This window comes from Hemiscyllium ocellatum, chromosome 6 (genome assembly GCF_020745735.1).
Source record: "Hemiscyllium ocellatum isolate sHemOce1 chromosome 6, sHemOce1.pat.X.cur, whole genome shotgun sequence".
Taxonomy (NCBI): Eukaryota; Metazoa; Chordata; class Chondrichthyes; order Orectolobiformes; family Hemiscylliidae; genus Hemiscyllium; species Hemiscyllium ocellatum.
The window spans coordinates 109,062,963-109,087,443 of record NC_083406.1 but is presented as its reverse complement, the minus strand read 5'-3'; the positions used below and the strand labels follow the sequence as shown (position 1 = coordinate 109,087,443).

At 39.6% G+C, this 24,481-nt stretch overlaps 1 protein-coding gene across 2 annotated transcripts in view; it reads right to left on the bottom strand.

The window, feature by feature from the left end:
• Window positions 1-24,481, bottom strand: part of jade3 (jade family PHD finger 3) — a 55,893-nt gene that overhangs the window by 13,040 nt on the left and 18,372 nt on the right. Inside the window, exons 2-9 of one of the 2 annotated variants that reach the window (XM_060826260.1) lie at window positions 23,028-23,065; window positions 16,173-16,241; window positions 16,017-16,076; window positions 14,610-14,692; window positions 12,721-12,878; window positions 9,977-10,167; window positions 6,131-6,342; window positions 1,740-1,907 (exon numbers count right to left, since the gene is read on the bottom strand). In XM_060826260.1, coding sequence (XP_060682243.1) covers window positions 1,740-1,907; window positions 6,131-6,342; window positions 9,977-10,167; window positions 12,721-12,878; window positions 14,610-14,692; window positions 16,017-16,065 — 861 coding nt within the window. In that variant the 5' untranslated portion in view covers window positions 16,066-16,076; window positions 16,173-16,241; window positions 23,028-23,065. The remainder of the gene's footprint in view (window positions 1-1,739; window positions 1,908-6,130; window positions 6,343-9,976; window positions 10,168-12,720; window positions 12,879-14,609; window positions 14,693-16,016; window positions 16,077-16,172; window positions 16,242-23,027; window positions 23,066-24,481) is intronic. The other variant, XM_060826259.1, reaches the window with a different exon arrangement.

The window sequence follows — 24,481 nt, the reverse complement described above, 5'->3', positions numbered from 1 at the left end:
TTCTGATTAGACTCAATTTATGGCTAGCTCTAGTAGGTTTGCTGCATTTTGAAAGAAGCTATTTGATCTTTTTCAGAAAGTGGTATGCATTCAGATCAATTGTCAACAGGGTCCTCAATAATTACACTTTTCTAACAACCACTATTTTGAGTGGGAATTCTCAAAAATAAAATTTGGGGTCAATAGCCATAAAAATGTTTTAAAACCTAAACTTCGATGAAAATAATTTTGCTGTGGAAAGATAATTCTACTATTTAATTTTATTCAGAGGACACTTGTTGCCAAAATTCCAAGATATTTTGTCAAAACTGAACAATGCTTGTAATGTTTTTGTTTCCACAGCAGAATTACTATAATGTGTGAATTGAACTCAATTAATTAATCTCAACCCTCAAAAGACAACCAAATCTTTGAGATCTTGGATAAGATTTGTAGCTCAGGTTGTGGATCAGATTATCGGTTTGCTCACTGAACTGGTGGGTTTGTTTGCAGACGTTTCGTCACCATACAGGGTAACATCTGGTGAAGCTTTGATGTTCTACCCTGTTTTCTCTGTTTGTGTCTTGTGCTGGGTTTGTTGTGCTGGGTGATATCATTTCCGCTTCAGTTTCTGAGAGGTTGGTTAATGGAATCCAAACATGTATGTTTGTTAATAGAGTTCTGGTTTGAATGCCAGGTCTCTAGGGATTCCTGCACCTGTCTTTGATTAGCTTGTCCCAGTCAAACTAGTGTCCCTGGTCCCTGTGTATGGGTACCAGTGATAGTTGGTCATGTCTTTTGGTGGCTACTTTCCTGCTAGTTTATCCAATGCAATGTTTGTTGCAGATCTTGCAGGGTATTTTGTATTTTACGTTCAGCCTGCTGGCTGTTGGTAGGGGGTCCTTTAAATTCATCAGTTGTTATTTAGTGTGTTAGGCTTGTGGGCCACCATGATGCCTAAAGACTGGAGTAATCTGCTGGTCATCTCTGAAATGACTTTGACGTACGGTAGGGTGACTAGGATCTCTGGGTGTGTTGTGTCTTCCTGTTTAGGTCCGTTGTACAGGAAATCAGCGGACTGCACTCACTGGGTAACCATTGTTCCTGAATAGATTGTATAGGTGTTTATCCTTAGACGCTCGTAGTTCTGGGATGCTGCAGCATGTTATGGCTTGTTTGAATAGTGTCCTGACACAACCATCCTGACATAAGTGCAGTCCACTGATTCCTGCATAACATGCCCAGAAACGCTAGTCACCCTACCATACAAAGAAATTTCAGGAGATGACCACCAGAGTACTCTGGCCCTTAGGCAACATAGCAGCCCACAAACCTACTACTACACTGAAACAACTACTGACGAATTTAAAAGAGACCCCGTATGCAAAGCCAGCAGAACGAACACAATATACAAAACACCCTGCAAGAACTGCAACAGACATTTGAATTCAGGTAAGGCTAAAAGGCCAAAATGCATTATTTAAAATCCTTCTTCAATCAAATATAGATTTTAATGTGAAAATAAAGTCATGTTTACATTTCTAAAAATTCAACGTTAGTTGGGTTGAGATCAGATTCAATTAGTCAATATTAGTCCTGAAGTCTCCTATAGCTTGCCAAACATTCTGCTGTATCGTAAAATGCCAAAAACCCAAGATTGAGCTGCTGCATTGTTTTCACTGTGCAAGTACATAAGCCAAAGAAAAAAAGGAATGAAGGATAGATTTCTGAAAAAACAAATCCATAAGTGCACTTTTTACCTCAGGTATCCACAAAGCACAGCTTACGTGTGCCCAGTTGGTCCCAGCACGTGTAGCTTTCATTGCTCCACCTTGCTTTGGACACAGAAGACACTGAGGATAAATTCCAAGTACACAAGTGCGACACAGCCAGCTACCTTCAGGCACTTTCAATATCCCATAACATGCCTGAACGCAAAAGAAATTTGGAAGAACATATAGATCAACAAAATTCAACGAACAAGCATGTAGTAATGTTCATATTTGTGACTCAAGATAGATCCACATCAATACCTGATGTCAAAAGGCATAAAATATTCAAAACAATTAAAAAATATATAGTTATGGAAAAGGATAGACCTGATCTAGAAACTGAAGTTTAAACTGGAGTAAGGCCAATTTTGACAGTTTTAGGCAAGAACTTTCACAAGTTGATTGAGAGAGGTTATTTGCAGGTGAAGGGATGATTGGGAAGTGAGAGGTCTACAAAAAAAAAAGGAGATAACAAGAGTTCAGAGACAGTATGTTCCTGTTAATGTGAAGGGCAAGGCCTGTAGGTGCAGCAAATGTAGGATAACTAAAGGAATTAGGGCTCTGGTCAAGAAAAAGAAGGAGATGTGTCAGATATAGACAACTGGGATTGACGGAATCCCTGAGAAGTACAAAAGGAAGTAGAAGTATACTTAAGAGGGAAATCATGGAGGGCAAAAAAAAAGGGACATGAGATATTTTTGGCAAGTGTGGTTCAGGAGAATCCAAAGAGATTCTACAAGTACATTAACGACCGAAGAGTAACTCGCAAGAGAATAAAGGCCAGCAAGGTCAGCTGTATGGAACCACAGATGGGTGAGATACGAACCAAGTAATGAGGCCACTTTTAGAATACTGCACTCAATTCTAGTCTCCCTACTATAGCATAGATGTTGCTGAACTTGAAAAAGATCAGAAAAAATGTACAAAGATGTGGCCAGAATTGGAGGATTCCAGCAATAGGGAGAGAAGCTTTTTTTCACCAATCAAGCATTGAAAGCAGAGGGGGTGAGTTTATAGAGGTATATAAAACCGAGAGGGACATGAATAGGGTGAAAAGTCACAGTCTTTTTCCTCGGGTAGGGAAGTCCAAAACTAGGTTTAAGATGAGAGGGGAAAGATTTAAAAGAGCTTGAAAGGCAAATTTTTCATGGAGAGGGTGGTGTGTGTATGGAACAAGCTGCCTGAGCAAGTGGTTGAGGCTCGTACAATTGCAACATTTTAAAAAAGCATCCGGATGGGTATATAAACGGGAAGGGTTGAGAAGAATAGGGGCCAAATGGGACAGGATCAGTTTAGATATCTGGTCAGTGTGGACACACTGGATTGAAGGATCTGTTTGAGTTGTGTACTATAAAACACAAGAGTAAAAAGTGAAGTCTGCAGATGCTGGAGATCATAGCTGAAAATGTGTTGCTGGTTAAAGCACAGCAGGTCAGGCAGCATCCAAGGAACAGGAAATTCGACGTTTCGGGCCAGAGCCCTTCATCAGGAATGAGTGATGAAGGGCTCTGGCCCGAAATATCGAATTTCATGTTCTTTAGATGCTGCCTGACCTGCTGTGCTTTAACCAGCAACACATTTTCAGCTACTATAAAACACACCATAGTAATGAAACCACCACTAAAGTTCCCCTTTAAGACATACAGCATCATGGGTGAGACATATGCCCTAATTTCTTTACTGTCACTGGATTAAAATCTTGGAATCTGCTTCTTAATTGCTCTGTAGGTGTCCCTACATTCAAACACTGCAATGGTTCAAGGTGTTCTCTCATCACTACCTTCTCCAGGGCAATGGTGTATGTGCAATATACGCTGGCTTATCCAGCAACATGCTCATGTCATAAACAAATTAAAAACAACACCTTCTCAACAGCAATTATGATTAATCTTGCCAGTGAGTCTCCCATGAATGAATAAAAACATCTATAAATGGTTTCCTCTCAAGAGGCCAAGATGAACAAACATACCAAACAGGAGTAAGTGAGGACTGCAGATGCTGGAGATCAGAGTTGAGAGTGGGGTGCTGAAAAAGCACAGCAGGTCAGCCAGTATCTGAGGAAGAGGAAAATTGGTGTTTCGGGCAAGAGCCCTTCATCAAGGCCAAACATACCAAACAGATGAACCCCAAATAAAAGATCATTAAATAATCCTAACCTGCACATAATATCAGTTAGCATCAATTTTAAACAATTTTTATCCTCATCTTCAAAGCCTACTAATGACCTGGGACTTCCCTATTTCCACCAGCCCGACATAACTTCACAATCTGTCCACCGCCAAACCTTTTTTGTGCATCCAGTTTTCATTGATTCATCATCCAGCAAAAGTACTGAACTATACCCCCATTTGAAACATTTGCCACCAAGTCTATACAGTTAGAGAGAAAAAAAAGGCTAAGCATTAAAATTTCAGTAAACGCTTTTAAAGAAGTTGTCACACAGGGCTTTACAGGATCAGACTTGGATGTTACTATGACTGAACTCAAAACTATTGAAAGTGTATGTTGGCAATTCTATTACTTCTGCTACTATTCATTTCACAAAACTAGCTTTTGAAATGTATTGGCAAAGGAACTGTAAAAAGGTGACCAATTTTAACATTACAGCACAGTATAGGCCCTTCAGCCCTCTATGTTACTGAACTCAACAGCAGAAACTGCTGTAAGCTTAGGGAAAATACAGATCATAGACATAGAGACAGAGATGTACAACATGGAAACAGACCCTTCGGTTCAACACGTCCATGCCGACCAGAGATCCCAAACCAATCTAGTCCCACCTGCCAGCACCCAGCCCATATCCCTCCAAACCCTTTCTATCCATATACCCATCCAAATGCCTCAAAATGTTGCAATTGCACCAGCCTCCACCATTTCCTCTGGCAGCTCATTCCATACACGTACCACCCTCTGCGTGAAAAAGTTGCCCCCTTAGGTCTCTTTTATATCTTTCCCCTCTCATCCTAAACCTATGCCCTCTAGTTCTGGACTCCCCAATTCAAGGGAAAAGATTTCACCTATTTATCTTATCCATGCCCCTTATAATTTTGTAAACCTCTAGAAGGTCACCCCTCAGCCTCCGACGCTCCAGGGAAAACAGCCCCAGCCTGTACAGCCTCTCCCTATAGCTCAGATCCTCCAACCCTGGCAACATCCTTGTAAATCTTTTCTGAACCCTTTCAAGTTTCACAACATCTTTCCAATAGGAGGGAGACCAGAATTGCACGCAATATTCCAACAGTGGCCTAACCGATGTCCTGTACAGACACAACATGACCTCCCAACTCCTGTACTCTATACTCTGACCAATAAAGGAAAGCATACCAAATGACTTTTTCACTATCCTATCTACCTGCGACTCCACTTTCAAGGAGCTATGAACCTGCACTGCAAGGTCTCTTTGTTCAGCAGCACTCCCTAGGACCTTACCATTCTACAAGTTCAGAGATTGCAATATTGAGATAAACTTTTAATTCATAAATTTAAACAAAATAGAAAGAAGAACTTGCGAAGCCTGTAGTATCCCACTAGTCAGTGGGGAATTCAAGGTCAGAAGTCTATTTGACTTTAAAACTTTGGCAATTAAAGACCGACTCCTTATGATTATTATTTGAGATTTGAAAAATATGGGTTAATAATGCAGCTATTCTACTAAGTTTGTAATCCAGAGATCAATAACAATGCCTGGAACTTTGGTGGTTTGAGAGTTTGGAGTGTGTGAATGAAAGACTTGGATGGAAGGTCACAAAGAAATCAGACTTTAGGAAAGATGAAACAACTATCTTCAACTACTCTGCATATCCACAACTCCAGTCCCCCATTAAATATTATTACTTCTTAAACTGCTCTTCGAAATGCTGTTTTGAAAATATACCATTTAAGACTGTGAGGGTAACTAGCGATGAATACTTATGAGCTGGTCTTGTCAGCAACGCTCACTACCCAATAACTAAATTAAAATCAAAAAAAATTTATAAATCCATTCCTTGAATTCTAACTACAAAACCTTAAAACAATTATATTTAATTTAGCTTACTTAAATGGATCAGCTTCCCTATTCATTACCCATTTTCATATGGAATAGAGATCACCGTTGCTCATTCTAGAATGCAATCTCATTAACTCCAACATACCACTTAACCAATGCCACTTAGCTACCAGTGATCAAACAGAAATCAGAAATGCACAGACATAATAGAACCTATGTAAATGAGAAAACTTAGATGTGTTTCACGATAATGTATATACTGCAAAGTCCCAAACACTGCAGATGATTGCAACTTTGTAATTCCGCAATAAAAGATAACCAAAACATGAAATGGAGAATCTCGTAACTTTTGATTTAGTATATTGTTTGTATAATTAACATTTTAACTTACTTGATGGACACAGATATTACACCGATCACAGAAGACCATCTCATTGCCCTCTTCACTATCAGGGGAACGACACACATCACAGATAACATCTTCATCATACTCAATTCCCAGCCCTTCCTCAGTCTCAATGGCATGGTTCATGTTTTCATAGCAGTGACGCTCCAGTGCTTCTATAGTTTTCTCCATTGTGCATTCGTGGATCAAACCACATCCTAAATTAAAGCAATTTTAAAAGGAAAGTATTGATTTTAATGTTATTTAAATGAATTTTTGTGTGCCATTCATCAAGCAACAGGAAACTACTAAGATATTACTCCTAGTAAAGTTTAAATTTTCTGAAGTCCTACAATCTCAGACAGCATGCATAGATAAAAACTGAAATTTTATTCCAAATGCCAAAATGGCCACAGCATATTGCAGATGAGGCTGGTGACATCAGCTAAACATGACAGGCTTCAGAATTAGTCTGAGAGTGTGTGGTTAATGTCAATGTATTCCATGTGCAGTGACATCAGTGCTGGTGCATGCACAGGCTACTTCACCTTGATTTGATGATTATCAGTTTTAGAAGCAAAAATGGAGTTGGTAAACAATCAAATTAGTTTTATTATTTTAGATTTGCTGCAAACCACACTACTGAAAAAAATTAGTTGCAGCAAAATTACACACTCATGCTTGACAGATAAACAAAACATTTTGGAAGAGTACTGTTCAGTTAGTGGTCAGTGATGTTGCATTACAACTGTTTACACGAATGCACTCCTTACTCCACCTGCTGGTGGCATTCACAATAAACTTAGCCAGTGAGGACAAAAGGCTACAGTAGGTCTGTGCTGAGGAGCAGAGGTGACTGTGCCTCCACATCTAGGAAGTAATTTTCTGCCTTCAGACCCTGCAGCAATATCTTTACATTAGGCCTCATCGAAGGTGGTGCGCCCTGATGACATTTCTTCTGTCAGGTATGCAGCCTCAATAACATACAGCTCCTATTCACACAGCGGACATGCCTTTGGATCTTCTTGGGGAATTGCTTGTTGTAGAGTGGCAGCTGTCGTCAGGCAGCCACTAGTCAGGAACTGGTTCCTTTGCCATTGTGGTTTCTGCTGGTTGACAGAGGAGAGGACGTGGGATGCTGTGCTGACCAGAGTAAGGGATGCATTAGATGATGCCATTGCAGCTGCCATGGGGACAGTCAATGTCCGATTCACAACCTGAGCCGTCCAGGTACTCAGCCCCTACACCTCATGTGAAATCAAGCGGCTTAGGCACACGGTACATTTTTGGAGGAACTGTCCTGTGTCCGTCTTGAATTTGACATGAGCCCTACAGAGTGGATCCTCCCCTGGGACATGGCACCCTGATCTGAGCCACATCAGGGAAACCCTGTGCAATTTAGAATGGCATGAATGAGTTTTCCATACGAGCTATTCCTGCACATTCACCACTTCCTCATTTTTGCCTGCTGCTTGGGTATGCCTTGGTTTGACATTTTGTCCTCTGACAGCAGAGATCCCGAATGGAGGGTCCTATACAAAGGGCCCACCCCTTTTCCACTGGGGATCTGGAGTGGATGGTGCTGCAAGCAGCAAACCCATACAATCACCGATTGAGTAAACTCACACAGTGCATTTGTGTGGCCCGGATGAAATGATTTTTCATATAGAATGTTTCCATTTGCTGCCTTTTATTTAGTGTTTTAAAAGGGGCTGCTTCATAAATTCTGACTGCACTTCAGCTGCAGGCTTCTGATCTGATGGTACCTGGTGCAGAAAGAGGGCGGTCAAGTTGGAGGGTCTTCTCATGGGTCTGTTCTAGGCTTGGCCATGGTAGCCATTAACAGGTGCAGGCAGCAGAGAGACTTGTTGTTCCTTACTGTCTGCCCTTCTTTCGCAGTTATATCTGCTGTCCCTAGAGAGCGCATGTGGTACTCACCAGCAGAGTAAAGATCTTTAGAGATCAGGGGACACTGCAGGGTCTGGAATATATTATTAGCCTAGATATTTTAATTTAGCAAGTTTCAGTTTTGTTAACTAAAGTTCTGTTCAACTACCAAATTGTGTTTTAAAATGATAATGCCCCACAGGTGTTTCATTATTTTTTTTAAATCAAACAGGGAATCAAAACTACAGTTGAAAGAAATCTTATCTTTAATATCACAAAATGTCTGAAAGCGCTTAACAACAGGACTATAAACACGATTACACTGAGCCACAGAAGGTAACATTAGGGCAGATGAACAAAAACTCAGTTGAAGAGATGGGTCATAGTGAGCATCCTTTTAAACAAAAAAAAAAGAGGGGAAAATAAAGCGAGGGAGGAGCTAGAGGGTATCCCAAAGCTTAGAGTCTAGGCAGCTGTGGTTTCGAAGAAGTCAGAATTAAAGCAGCACAACTACTTTGGAGGGTTGTGGGGCTGGAGAAAAAGAGGACAAATTCTTCAAAGCATTTTGAAATAAGGAAGAAAATTGTTAAATCAATTTGCTTGACAGAAAGCCAAAGTAGGTCAGTAAACACAAGTCATAGGAACAGGACTGGGTACAAAGTTAAGACTTAGACAGCGGAGCACTAGATTACCTCAAAGGATGGGTTGTGGGAAATCAAGCAGGGGAAAATGTTGGAATAGTCTTTCTATTCAATTATAACATTGAATTATAACAATCATCAGCCCTTCCTGATGCAGGGCTCTGGCCTGAAACGTTGAATTTCCTGTTCCTTGGATGCTGCCTAACCTGCTGTGCTTTAACCAGCAACACATTTTCAGCCAAAATGTTGGAATAGTCAAGTCTAGAAGTAATGAAGCTGAGACAGAGACAAATCACCTACTAATGCTATGGGCAAGTTTAATTTCAGCACAAGTAGTTTATGAAATTAGTGAGCAACGCTTTTATATTTCAAAAATAGTTATTCATTTGATATTACAGTTTATAGTGATCTACAGATCAGTAAAATTGTTCCTCGAAAGCAAATGAACAAAACAATACTAGCAACGTTTGCGGGAGAAATTGCAGTTCCAACTTTTTTTTAGTTCACAGAGCCATATTAAAAGATCACAATTCATTCAAGGAAAACAAAATAACCTGATTCCCCCAAAAAATTCCTCCACTTAATGTCATGACCTAATTTTCCAATCCAAATAGCACAAGTGAGGAAAAAAAGGTTGAAAGTCATTATATGTTCAAAAAACCATAAACAGCACCATTTAAGTAATCTGTACTCCAGACTGAGTATTCTACCATGCTTTTATGATATTAAATGGTAAATACAAACTTTAGAAAATAAGACACAAGCTATCTTCTCTTTTTCATAAAAAAAACTACAATACCCAATAACTTGGAACAAATAAATAGGGTGAATTGTCAAACACTTTAGTTTACTGTTGACTTGCCAGAAACTATTCACAGAATTCCCATATTGCTGAAACAGGTGATTTGACCTATCAACTTTGCACCAACTCTCCAAAGAGTATCCCACCCAGACCCAGCCCCCTACCTTATCCCCACATTTACCATGGCTAACCCACCTAGCCTGCATATACCTGGACACTATGGACAATTTAGCATGGCCAATCCACCTAACTTGCACATCTTTATAATGTGAGAGAGGAAACCAGAGTACCCAGTGGAAACCCATGCAGACATGGGGAGAACATGCAAATTTCACACAGAGTCATCCAAGGGAGGAATTGAACCCAGGTCCCAGGTGCTTTGAGGCAGCAGCATTAACCACTGAGTGACCGTGTTGCCCAATAAGCAGCAGCACTGGTTCTGCCCAGTTTAAAATGAAATTTCAGATAAAGAGTGTTAATGAAAAAATTAACTACATCCCAATGTGGTTAACAAATACATACCCATTTCCCTCAGTTCTTCATTTGCCGCATGTAACCAATAAATGTCCACATCATCCAAGTCGTAACGGCACACAGTGTCTGCCAGTTCCAGGATGTTAACATACCCAGGGTCTGAAGGTTCAGTGTTAGAACAGCGAATATACTTCCGTGGTTTAGTGAACAAAGTCTCCTTCACCTTTTCCACAATGACCCTAAAACAGCCAAACAAAAGAAAGAATTAAATGCTTAAAAACTTCACAGAAAGCTATTTTTAAATAAATCAAAAAGAGCAAAAGCCAAACGGAATTCCTCTAATCAAGAATAGGGGCAATTTTCCCATTTAAAAAGGTTAATTATTGCACTCAATTAAAATTCAGGTGCCAGCTCCTAATTAAGCATAGGCCAGGGATTCAACCTTTGAATGGATTTATCCATCCAGAATGTTTATGGCATTTCAGTTCATACAGTGAGAAGTAACCATTCCAATACTAAATGTGGCACAAACAAATAGTTTTAAATTAACTATATATACACAAGCTTACATATAGTGAGTTTGCAAATATACCTTTTTATGAAAACAAATTTTTGAATCAGCGTTTTCTTTGCTATCAGCAAAGCAGTATTAGCCACCATTAATTACAAAAGGGATACTTATGGTGACAGAGATGGAATGATGGAATTTATGTAGAAGTGGAAAAACAGAGTGCTGTATTCCAAATAAGAATTTTATTTTTTCCTCTTCAGACAATACATTACACTAGGTATTCTAAACAGTATAGAAATATATTTAAACCTTTATATTGGAACACTGTCAGTCAAACTAAGATAATTACAAATGCATTGAAAGGGTTTGTGAAGAGACATACAATCCAGACACTGACTGTGACAGTCTCAGGAGGATATTAACAAGTGCAAAGTACTAGAAATTATGACATTCATGGCTACAGAGAAGGAAAAAGAAAAAGAAAAGGAAGCTCTTGAAAGCACACACAAGAACAAGAATGTCAACAGCAGTTCTGCGAGTTTTTGGAAGATTACTGAAAGGAAACTTGTTCCCTCACTCTCAAGGAGGCAGACTCTCCAGCTTCTATGGAAACAGCTCCAGACAAAAAGCATAAAAGGGAACTGAAAGACTTCAAAATAATAATATTTGTTACTATCGACTATATCCACAATACAAGGTGACCAACTTTGGCCTTGGGTTAAAAGCTTACACCAAAGTACTGCAGACTGCATATTGTTTTATCTTCCTTAGTATGGATTGTGCACGAACATGCAATGCAAGAGGAAAAGGTAGTATTATTTTTCTCTCCCCTCCCCCCTCAACATTTTCATTGCTTTCACTATTTGGTTCTCACTTTGGTAAAAGGGGAAGAAGCCAATTGGTGAGTAAATGGCAAGTTTTGATTCAGAATAAATAGTTTGCAAAGTTAAGGCTTGGCAGGGCTAAGTGATATGTCCACCCTGTGGCACATGAGATATTGTAAATAAACTTTGTGCCCTAGACAAACATACCTGTGAGAAGTATCACTCACGCAGAAACTTTAATTCCAAGTTTCAAAACTCACATCCACAAGGCAGAAGACTACATGAATAATGATTAGTGCTCCACTAGAGTTTGGGAGCATACAGTCAGAAAATTGCATGATTTTTGTCAGCCTAAGTAAAAAAGGCTGGTAGCACAGGAGTACCTGAGAAGGTCTGACTCACCATCTGGCTTTCAATTGTTGATACTGGTAGTATAGATGCTACTTTGGATTGTATATTGCCCTGCTGCTGTTCTGTAATATCCTAGACCCTAGTGCTAGGGAGGCATTCTTCTGAAGGAGTGTGAATAGCCAAAGGTTAGGTTCGACATCGATACCAATAACAGACAGAAAGAGACATGAGGTCCTGAAAGCAGATATTTGGGACACAGGAAACGAGGTTAAAAAGCAAGACCTGAGATTTGGAATCTCAGGATTAATCATTGCCCTACGTGCTGGTGAGTACAGGGGGAATGAGCAACTGAACACATGTCTGGAGAGCTGCTGTAGGAGGGAGGGGGATCACATTTGAAGTATTGAGACTTATTCTGGGTATGTGGGACCTGTACAAGACAGACAGATTGCACCGTAGCAGGACTGGGTTTTGCAGAGAGACTTGCTGACACTGTTGGGATTGGTTTAAAATAAATTGGGAGAATGATGAGAAGCAGAAAGTGAGCTCAAGTTGAATACACAAATCTGGTAACAGGAAGTAGCATCAAGCAAAATTAGAAGACAAAAGAAAGACACAAGCATCAACTTCAGGACATTCAGTAATTCCTTAAACCTTCAACTTCTCTATTCATACTATCTTGCTTTCAATTATGAATCATCAATAACTGCATTAGAACTATTAACTTTAAATTTAAAAACAATTGGCAGAATACTGGCACACCATCCAGTACTTCCTTCCACCACGAAAGTAACTCTTTGAACAAGTACCAACTATTGCTATAGTTCCAAACTTCAGTGCTCTGGTTAACAATACAAAAGTACTTTTCTTTTGCACTTCAGATATTCCTCTGCCACATACCTTTCCTGATCGATAGGCGATCTGTACCTTATTACTGTGCTAGCAGCTTTCAATGAGTGAACAGGTGTTAGCTAGAAACTAAAGGGAAGACAATAATGTAAAATGCCTACTCAGTTTATAGTTTTGACTGGTTAGTTGCCAGATACATGTTATAATTGAATAGAAAGAGAATCATATCCTTTTTGGGCAAAATAAGCAGCTGATACCTAACAGATGGATTTGGAATGGTCTCTGGACTGGCTGGAACCTGAACGCCTTTCTCCCACTCCTGCTTCCATTGATCAGCCAAGAGATAATATTCATCCTGGTTCACATGGTGGGAGTCTGGAATCTTCATGGCACTGATGAGGTCCTTCCTAAATACCTAGCAAAAGCAATAACATATTTAAAACAAATATTAAAATACGTTGTCACAAAAAGTGTACAGTAGTAATTTACTATACCATGGTAACAATCAGGTTCAAATTCATAGATTTGCACATAGACAGAGAATGCACAACAACTATCTGGGGGACACATTCCAGTGATAAAGTATGGTAGGATAAGCAGAAGTTTATTAGAATAGATCATTTGTGATCTCAGCCAGGAACACCACAAGAATGAAAGGAAAGATAAATGTGCACATTTTCCCCCAAAAAACAAGAATAATTAGAAACTCTCTGCCAATATATTTTAAAGCTTAATGTCTCTACTTCAAATGCTCAAACTTTACTGCATGTGAAGAATTATGCAGCCAAACAATTTAACATCGGCAGTCAGGCTCAGTGTGGCGCATCTGCATATTCTGAAAGCTACATATTAATATACAGCGCCCTGTTGTTTCCAGACTGAAAGAAAACACAAAGACTGTACAGAGGCACGTTCTCCATGGCAACACCTCTGTCCAAATGGACTTGCCAAACAAACTGCACTCTCCTCTCATCCCTATAAAATGTCAATTTACTCCTTAAATTTGTATTCTTGAGCAATGTTCCAATGAGTGCAAGACAAGATACTGTGATGAAGTGTCCCTTCTCAGCAGTATTCATTTTTTTCCAGCTGTTTAAAGATGAACTTTGCTACATCAGATTCAGATTAATAAACTTGATGGAAAACTTAATTTACTAAAAGCTTTGGTTTGTCCTAACTTCATTCCTTAACCAAAAAAAATTGGATAACTATGATTTAGGCATAATTGTGCCAAACCCCCTTAAACAAAAAGTGATGCCGTTAGAAAAGGGCGAAGGCCAGTGAAACCCTTTGGCCTGCTCTGCCATGGAATTAGAACACTAATCTACAACTGAAATATTATTTGTGCTACAACGTTGTTTCCTCATAGCTAGCAAAATCTCTCTCACACAAAAGCAAAATACTGCAGTTGCTGGAAATCTAAAATAAAATCAATGTGCTGGAGAGACAGTCTGTGGATAACTGGAGAAAATAGTAAGGTCAAAGTAGAGTCCAATAGGTCTTTTCTTTCCCAAATAATTCTCCAATTTCCTATGCACCCTTCACTGCTGAATTTCTTGGTTTTAATTTTAAGTATAATGTTCCCTTACTTTGACTTCTACCAAGGAATAGGTTATTATTGCATCTACTCTTAAAAATCCTTTTATCATTTTCAAGCACTCATACACAAATGGAATTCGAATCAAGTTCATGAAAAAAGGTCACAATTCAACTCAATATGTCATAGCAACATTCTTGCAAACCCACTGACCAGCTCTAGTCCAAATGGGAACCACTAGAATCAGATGTTTATATTTGACTTCATATTTGAGCTAAACAAAGATAAACAACTTCGAATTTTCTTTCACAATGAAAACAACACAGCAATCTAATCTCTGTTTTTTGGCATTTTACGATACTGTCGAAGACTTCAGTGACAGAATAATGGGCAATTCTGGTAAAATTAAGATCAAGAAAAGCTAATGTCCTAGGAATACAAGAATAGCATTTGCATTTCCTGCATTTTGTTTTCTCCTGAACAGAAAGCCTAAAAGCTTTTCTGCAAGCACATGGAATTAAAAAAAAATTCTTCTTTCCATGCAGGGAAAATCCAGATCTTTTAAAGCCTAAATTAGAATTGATGTCTTTTTGTCTGCATTGTACTAACCTCAGCAGGCTTCTTCTTCCCACGTGACAAGGCATGCCGGTCACTCCTATACTTTGAATGAGAGGACAACGAAGTTGAAGGGCCTATGCAGGAAGGCACAAAAAGATATTAAAGCAAGATGACAACTTCAGCGACCAGACAATCCAATGGTGAATTGAAATACATTACAATAACAATATTATACCAGTTTCATGCAACTAATTACACCTGCATAAAAACTTCCAAAGAATCCATGTATAAAATAATCTGAATATTCAGCATAGGAGAAACACTAACATACATTATCTGCAGAAAAAATGCTGATAGGATGTTTTTCTCCCCGTCAAATGTGTAACTAGCAGGTGATCCAGCCAACTCAACTACCTTTACAGAATTGCTTGCTTGAATGGATGTCAATTAATGCCAAATTTAAGACCACAAGAAATAAGAACAACAGTGGGTCATTTGACCCCTCTCAAACCTGCTAGGCCATTCAATAGGATTATGGCTGATCAGACATTCCTCTTCTACTTGCTTGTCCTTTCTCTGCAACCCTGGATTCCCCTACTGGTCAGGAATCTATCTCAAACCTTAAATATAGACGAGCACTCTGCTCCCCACAGCTCTGAGGCAAGGAGTTCCAAAGACACTCCCTCAATCCTCAGAAGAAATTCCTCCTTAGCACAGTCTTAAATTGATGTTCCTTAATTCTGAGACTATGCCCTCTAGCCTTAGGGTCTTCCTTGAAGTGAAGTATCCCCTCAGCATTTACTCAGTCAAGCTTACAAAATCATAAAACAGAAACTGCTGAAAAGCTCAGCAAGTCTGGCAATATCTGTGAAGAGAAATCATGTTTCCGGTCCAGTGACCCTTCCTCAGAAGGTCCTTAAGAATCCTATATGTTTCAATGAGACCACCTCTCAATCTTCTAAACTCCAGCGAGTAGAATGTCAACCTGCTTAACACGTACTCATAAAACAATCCCTCCATACCAGGGATGATCCCAGTGGACCTTCTTTGAATTGCCTCCAAAATGAAATATCAATCCTCAAATAAGGGCACAAAAATTGCTCAGAGTACTCCAGATGTGGAACCAGCACCTTATACAGTGACATTAAAATTACCCCACTCTTATCAACAGATTTGAAATAAGAGCTAACATTGAATGAGCCTTCCTGATTACCTGTTGTACCTAGCTTTCTGTGTTTGTGCACAAGTGCTCCAAGTCTCTGTCTTGCAACTTTCTGCAGTTCTTCCCTAATTAAGTAATGCTCTGAAGGCAGATGTTGAAATGAAGATTCACTTAATTCTCCCTAGGCAGTTTTTCAGCATAGCAAAACATAGATTTAACACCTATGCAGTCTACGGCAAAAACATTACATGAACACGAGGATATATTTGGATAGTAGAATAAATTGTCTTACTTACTCTCATTGTCTGAACTGTCACTGCTGCTTAAATGTCTGTTGCGTTTCATCCTGTCATGCCCTTAAAAAGGAGGAAGAGGTTCAACTTTCCAAATATGTCCATCAAATCGGTATTAATCTCACAGATGAGATCTTCAAATGTGTAAATTTGACTTACCATAAATTCAAAGTATTTGCACAAACCAATTCAATCAACTGCTGACTACATCAACGATGCAAGTTAGCTCTACAAAGAAAACAAAAATTGCACTAATTGAATGCAGTTATCATTTTACAACCCTTAAAGGTTTCAAGATTTACAATGTACTTCACAGATTGTTACAACTCAGTCAACATTGCCAAAGTATTTTACATCGTACAGTTCTGGAACAATGCCTTAGCTCATTTGATGGACTACAGGAAAAAAATTACCACCCAGTATTAAATCACAATATCTCTGGTTCAACATGTCTGTACTTACTTGGAGCTCAGCTAGAGAAATGGTTGGGTTTAAAATTTCTCTCAAAACCTCTGGGCTGGAATAGGCAAGAAGGAAAAGCCAGCAACCAGGGTTCCTAATCATTATCTGGTCACCCTTGCTAGAAAATTCACATGTGGGCACCTTGCGTTAGAACAGAATCAAGGGTAAGGCTCAACTCCGACATTATACTTGAAGTGACTAAAACAAGATAGCTCGACCCACATTTGCAAATCAGGAATTGTAATATACAGCTCAACAGGATTGCGCTTTCTGTTGCACATGATCTTACGCAAGCTCACAAAAAGCCATATTTGTGCAATACCTGCCTCACTTGGGTATAAATTTCATTTAGCGAATTTCCAAGACTGCCTTAATCAGACAGTCAATATGCAAAAACTATACTAAAGATAGTAGTTATTAAATAGTTTGCTGCAAACTTTCTAACAAAGCTTCATTCAGACAAAATATTAAAGAATTATACGTTAAATTCTTACGAAGCTCTAATATTTGATTTCACAGGAGGATGGTGGTAAGGGGAGGTTTTTTTTCCCCCAGGACGTAACGGGAATATATTGCAGTGAATTTGGAAACAAGAATATTTACTGATCTAAAAAAAGTCTTGGATAATTTATGAAAAACGACAGTTAACTTCTTCATAATAAAGATGAAAAAGCCCAAATTGGTCACATAATCCCAGTTTTCACAGGATTATGCAACTGCCTTTTTATTTCCCCAAATTCGTTCAGAAGCATGGCCTCACTCACTAGCCCAATATTTATTTCCCATCCCTAACAGCCCAAATGTCAACCACATGTAGGCCAAAACCAAGCCAGTAAGGAAGATGCCCTTTGCTAAAAGCAAGGATTTTGCATGCCAGATGAAATTTTTCCAGCAAATAGACAGTGGTTGTTGTGGTGCTGTTCACCAGGCTGGGAATTTTTGTTGCAAACGTTTCATCCCCTTTCCATAGACAGTGGTTATATGGTTGTCATTAGTTTTAGTTTTTACTACAGTTTTGTTCATGGAATTCTAATTTCACCACCTGCCATGGTGGGATTATAATTACATAAAGTCATGCAGCATAGAAACAGACCGTTCGGTTCAACCAGTCTATGCTGAACATAATCCCAAACTAAACTAGCCCTACCTCCTTGCTCATATTCCTCCAAATCTTTCTTATTCATGTACTTATCCAAATCTCTTTGGAATGTTGTAATTGTACCGACATCCACCACTTCCTCAGGAAATTCATTCCACACGCAAGCTACCCTAGCGTAAAACCTTTGCCCTTCATGTCTCTAAAGTCTCTCTTCTCTCATTAGAAAAATTTGCCCGCAGTCTTGTAATCCCCCATCATAGAGAAAAGACAATGATCTAGACCGCTCATTATATTATAAACTTCTGTCAGGTTGCCTCTCCACCTCCTACATTCCTGTGAAAAATGTGAAAAGATAGACTATCTTCTCCATTTGACCTCAGATTACAAGTCTAGTGACATGTAATGCCTTACACAACTGCCTTGTTAGAGGCCTAATAGAAGGTTTCAAACGCTCACCAACACAAAATATTTGAAGTGCTGGGCATTATGTATACCTTAGTTTAATAAAAGGCTACATGGAAGGTACCATTAAAAGCAGCAACAATCTGGATTCAGAAACTGCATAAAATAGAACTGTATATGCTGGAAATCTGAAATAAAGAATTCTGGAGAAGCTTAGCAAGTCTGGCAGCATCTCTGGAGACGCAAAAAAAAACTAATGTTTCAAGTCCAGTTGAACTTGGCTATTGAGGAGCTTGTGTAAGACTTTTGAAACATTAATTCTCTCCAGAGAGATGCTACCAGACCTAATGGAGTTTCTCTAGCACATACGGTTTTTGTTTCAAAGACAACACATTTATTACACCTCATTCGTTGTGCTTTAACTCTCTAGATTAATTAAAACTGCCAGGAGTCACCACATATTGAAGAGGTTTGAGGACTGGCAGGTAGCAGATTTACTCTTAAAAAGTAAAAAGCAGTGAAAGTTATTCAAAGTTAGACGGAGTTTGATAAACATAACAGAGGAAATTGTCATAGTCTAACCAGATTGTAGGGCTGTCTCTCATTAGAGACAGGCATGAGCTGTAGTGGTTTAACCACAGGGTCACTTCATCAAAAGGCAAGGGGAGAGGTTGAGAAGAAGAGACCTTTATGGTGATCTCAGAGGAGTTCTGAAGGGTTACTAGACCAGAAACGTTAAACCCAATTTCTCTCCAAAAGATGCTGCCAGATCTGCTAAGCTTTTCCAACAAAATTCAGTTTTTGTTTCTTGCTAGTCCAACTTCCAGGTTCCTTTAGGGTACAACAAAAAGATCTCAATAGGGGAAAGCAGTATGTGTGGAGTAATTGGACTTAAAGTAATGACTGACATAGTTGCTCTCGAAAAAAGGTTGATATTGAAACAAAGGATGTGGGAATGAATGGAAATATCACACAAATGTAATATGATCAAGAGTTGAGGGGATTGGTATATCAACCGCAGATAGGAGGACTCACATAGGCTGCATTTAAGACCTCTTTTACAGTGTGTGTGTGTGTGTGTGTGTGTGTGTGTGTGTGTGATAAAATTAATGAAGGTGGTAAATCCCAAAGCTGTAAAGGCTAAATTTGCAGGAACATTTCAATATATGTGGGAAATGAGCATACAGATCAGACATATAATTTCAAAGGAAATAACAAAGCGCTTCATATTGAGTTAGATGACAAGAAGGAAATATTAAATACAAGGACGATAATGTTCATGACATTAAAAAAAGGTCAGGATTGATGATCGACAATAAATTGAAGGTATTGGAACAATGCTCAATCATATTAAGTAAAGTAAAAACCAGATAATCGGGATACATACAAAAGATAAAAATTTAGCTGATGTACTGAGACAACGCCATTTGATAAATCATTAGTGTGGTTGCACTTGGAATACTGGATGCAATTCAGGTAGGCACAGTATAAAAATGCTGAGTTGGCAACTAAAACGATTGAGGGGGTGGCAGGATGAGTTCCTAAATAAGCCATTATGGAGGCATTTTCTCATCAGAGAAGGTTGAAGGTTGCTGCTTTTAGAATTAAGAGATTAGATAGTATAAACTATGACAAACGTTTGCCCATTAACCCTATGAAAACTGTGCAAATTCAAATGCAAGTTAGATGGAAACAGTGTATAGTCTCCAAAGTCTTCTACCAATGGGAGGTTTTTCTTATATTCCTAGATTTATTGAAGGCTACTGGATACTATGATACTGAAACAACTCTACTACCTGTCATGACTAGGATGGTAAGAGGATTAATAAGAGGACCATAGTCTTGGTTTATCTGGGAACCCCTATACAACACAGACAACAGGACGTTGAATTTATTAACAAAGACGGCATACTTAAACTACTGGACCTGTGCCTCACAACACACTTCACATTCAACAACCAGATATACGAACAAATCAACGGAACACCATGGGCTTACCGATCTCTGGACTCATAGCAGAAGCAATAATGCAAAGGTTAGAACAGTCTTACCGCAAATACAACCCAAACTCTGGGTCAGATATGTGGACGACACCTTTGTAATCATTAAAAACACAGAAATAGAGAACACACACCGCCACACTCACAGGAATCCGATTCACGAGAGAAGAAGAAAAGGACAGCAGCTCCTATTCCTAGACGTGATGGTACAGAGAACACCGAACACCCAATTTACCGGCCACTGCAGCGGAGAGCAACTGACAACTGGAAGCGATAGAGACAAGCCACTATAAATGCCGAAGGAAACATGACAGAAGCGCTTCACAGGAGGCTCCCAAGCACTGAGGATGTCACCTAGAAAGGGGACGAAACGTTTGCAACAAAAACTCCCAGCTCGGCGAACAGAACTACAACAACGAGCACCCGAGCTACAAATCTTCACCCAAACTTTGAACACCCAATCTTCTGATTTCTAATCAACTGTAGATGTCCAGATTTTAAAATTGTTATTGGAGATTGGTATGTAATTGGATTATGCCACCACATGTTCAAGAAAGTCCAAGCTAAATCGTGCATATCTCTTGCGTCTTAACAAAACAATATGTAGACAAAGCCATTTGTTAGTATACAATTTCACTATTGCTGGAAAATAAAACAGTTTTGTTGAAACTTTTTTTCCACACATCAAAAAAATCTTCAATACCAACTCAAGGGGAAAACTAATATTTATAGTGCATGACTGGAGTGTATTGGTTGGTTAGCAAGTGTAGTGTTACCATGAAGGATGCAGCCATTGATGCTGATTGGCAATTAAAAGCCAACTTTGCTGAATTTTTAAACCAGGCAGTTTGACCCAGACTCATTAAGGTATTGTCCAGAGACATGAACCAATAAATGGCTGTCATCTACTTTGTTGAGGTATAAACAAATGTGATGATGAAATAGGGCACAGTGTCATCCTGTGGAACAACAGCTACCCTGATCAGATTATTGCTCACTATATATCATGATAACCTGTGAAGGCTCTTTAGACACTCACATTTGGTCCTGCAAAGTTTTCCTCAGAATAAGGACAAAAGGGGCGGCACAGTTGCTCAGTGGTTAGCACTGCTGCCTCAGCGCCAGGGACCCGGATTCAATTCCCACTTCGGACAACTGTGTGTATGGAGTTTGCACGTTCTCCCCATGTCTGCGTAGGTTTCATCCAAGAGCTCCGGTTTCTTCCCGCAGTCCAAAGATGCGCAGATTAGGTGAATTGGCCATGCTAAATTGCCCATAGCATCAGGTGGATTAGTCAGGGGTAAATATAGGGGGGAGGGTGGGTTTCTCTTCGGAGGGTCAGTGTGGACTCATTGGGCCAAAGGGCTTGTTTCCACACTGTAGGTGATCTAATCAAAAAATATGTTAAAGGTTTGAGCAACAGGAAAAGCTAGCATTTGTATTGCCACTGCATAAAGCACAAAAAGACAGACACTCTACCTATCACACAAATGAATATGTGTGACATGAATCTCAGTGCCAAGAGGAGTGACACCAGGTATATAGGTGATTCAATATGCAAGTCTCTGAGACAAGTCAAACAGCTAGCCCTTTGGCTGTCACAAAACCAAGCTACTGGCTGTACCCTGTTAACCTGCACTTGTGAAACTTGCAAGTATTCAACAGTAACTTCAATTCTGCAATTGAGTAACATTTCTTGAATAATCCTGGGTGTGCGAAGAATTATGCTAACAATAAAATTTAGAATTGACATTCTGGCTTACAGTGCAGTACATGTGTGCAGAGAAAATTACAATATTAAATATACAGGATCCTGTTCTTTGCAGGCAAATAAAACGTAACAGCCATTTACTGGTTCGTTTTTCAGAGCCAAAATCTCCATCAGAGACTGATAAGCAAGGTTAGATCTCATGAAATAAAGGGAGAACTAGCCATTTGGATACAGAACTGGCTCAAAAGGTAGAAGAGAAGGGGTGGTGGTGGGAGGGTCGTTGTTCAGACTGGAGGCCTGTGACCAATGGAGTGCCACAAGGATCGGTGCTGTGCCCTCTACTTTTTGTCATTTACATAAATGATTTGGGTGCGAGCACAAGAGGTATAATTGGTAAGTTTGCAGATGACACCAAAATTGGAGGTGTAGTGGACAGTGAAGAGGTTTACCTCACATTACAACAGGATCTTGATCAGATGGGCCAATGGGCTGAGAAGTGGCAGATGGAGTTTAATTCAGATAAATGCGAGGTGCTGCATTTTGGGAAAGCAAATCTTAGCAGGACTTATACACTTAATGGTAAGGTCCTAGGGAGTGTTGCTGAACAAAGAGGCCTTGGAGTGCAGGTTCATAGCTCCTTGAAAGTGGAGTCGCAGGTAGATAGGATAGTGAAAAAGTCATTTGGTAAGCTTTCCTTTACTGGTCAGAGTATTGAGTAAAGGAGTTGGGATGTCATGCTGCTGTACAGGATATTGGTTAGGCCACTTTTGGTATATTGTGTGCAATTCTGGTCTCCTTCCTATTGGAAAGATGTTGTGAAACTTAAAAGGGTTCAGAAAAGATTTACAAGGATGTTGCCAGGTTTGGAGGATCTGAGCTACAGGGAGAGGCTGAACAGGCTGGGGCTGTTTTCCCTGGAGCGGAGGCTGAGGAGTGACCTTATAGAGGTTTACAAAATTATGAGGGGCATGGATACGATAAATAGACAAAGTCTTTTCCCTGGGGTCGGGGAGTCCAGAACTATAGGGCATAGGTTTAGGGCGAGAGGGGAAAGATAAAAAAAGAGACCTAAGGGGCAAGTTTTTAACGCAGAGGGTGGTACGTGTATGCAATGAGCTGCCAGAGGAGGTGTTGGAGGCTGGTACAATTGCAACATTTAAAAGGCATTTGGATGAGTATAGGAATAGGAAGAGGCCAGGTGCTGGCAGGTGGGACTAGATTGGGTTGGGATATCTGGTTGGCATGGATGGGTTGGACCGAGGGGTCTGTTTCCATGCTGTACATCTCTATGACTCTAAAATCAGACTCGATTTTTCTGGATTTAAAAAGTTTAACCTTACCTGGCTGTTAACTGCCAATTAGAATTCGTAAGTGCGATCTGTAGAAACACATTTACAGAGTTCATTTGTCAACCACTCAGAACTCTCATCTCATGCTGTATAAATATTATCGAAAATCACCCTGTTCAGAAATGTTATTATAAATACCTAGACCAGGTGGGATTTGAACCTGGGCCTCCCGGCTCAGAGATAGGATCACCACTACTATGCCATATGTGCCCTCACCTCTTGCAGTGCAAACATTAGCTTTCCTCTTAAAAAGGTTACTTGTGAATTGTCCTGATGAGTACAAGATGAAAAGCTTAGACAAAAGGCAACATGTCTTAGCAATTGGCAATAAATAAGGCTTATCTAACCAAAGGCAAGACTTCCTCCAAACTGTACAAATTTATCCATTGTGTTTTTAATGTAAATGTGCCACATCACTAAACACTCATCAAAAAAAAAACAGAATTAGGATGACATGTATCATTACCAATTGTCAGAAAAACTCAGCTGATTCACTAATGCCCTTTAGGGAAGAAAACAGCCATCCTTACCTGGTCTGGCCTACACGTGACGCCAGACCCATAGCAACGTGGCTGACTCTTAACTGTCCTCTGGGCAATTAAGGATGGAAAATAAATACTGCCTCATCAGTGACCCCCACATCCCTCGAACAAATAACAACAAAATGAACACCCCACATTTTATAGTGAAAGAGGTGAGGAATGCTACGCAAAGTTGGAAAGAGGAAAGGCCAACATTCCCACTACTGATTTACCCACGGCTAAGACAGCTATAGGTTAAACTGCCCGATTACATTTGAACCTTGACATTGCATGGTATAAACTCAAAACAAGATAAGTCATAGGGATTATTTACATTTTAAAAACACGTAAAACTTTGATTCACTCTAAAATAGACTACACGAAAATCCAGCATAGATTACAAGACGAAACAATTTGTCCATTTAAGGGCAATGGCACAAGAAACATGGTAAAAAAAACCAAGGAATATGAGGTGTAGGCCATTCAGCTCTTCAAGCTTGCCCAACCATTTTATAGAATCATTAGCTGATCCTTCACTCCTCATATCTACTTTCCTGCCTTTTCCACTCTAACCCTTGATTTCCCAACTGATCAACCTTATACATACACACACAAGCATCGTGTCCCCACAGCTCTCTGTGACAAAGCATTTGAAAGACTCTAAACGCTCAGAAGAAATTCCTCCTGATCTCAATCTTTATTCCGAGACTATGCCCTCTGGTCCCAGTCTCCCCCATGAAGGGGGAACATTTCCTCAGCATTTATCCTGTCAAGCCCCTGAAGAATCCGATAATGTTTCAATGAGGTAATTTCTCATTTTTCTAAATGAGACTGAGTCAAGTCCCAACCAGTTCAGCCTTTGCTCATAAGGCACTTTCTCCATAGGCATCATCCTACTGAATCTTCGCTGAACTGCCACCAAAA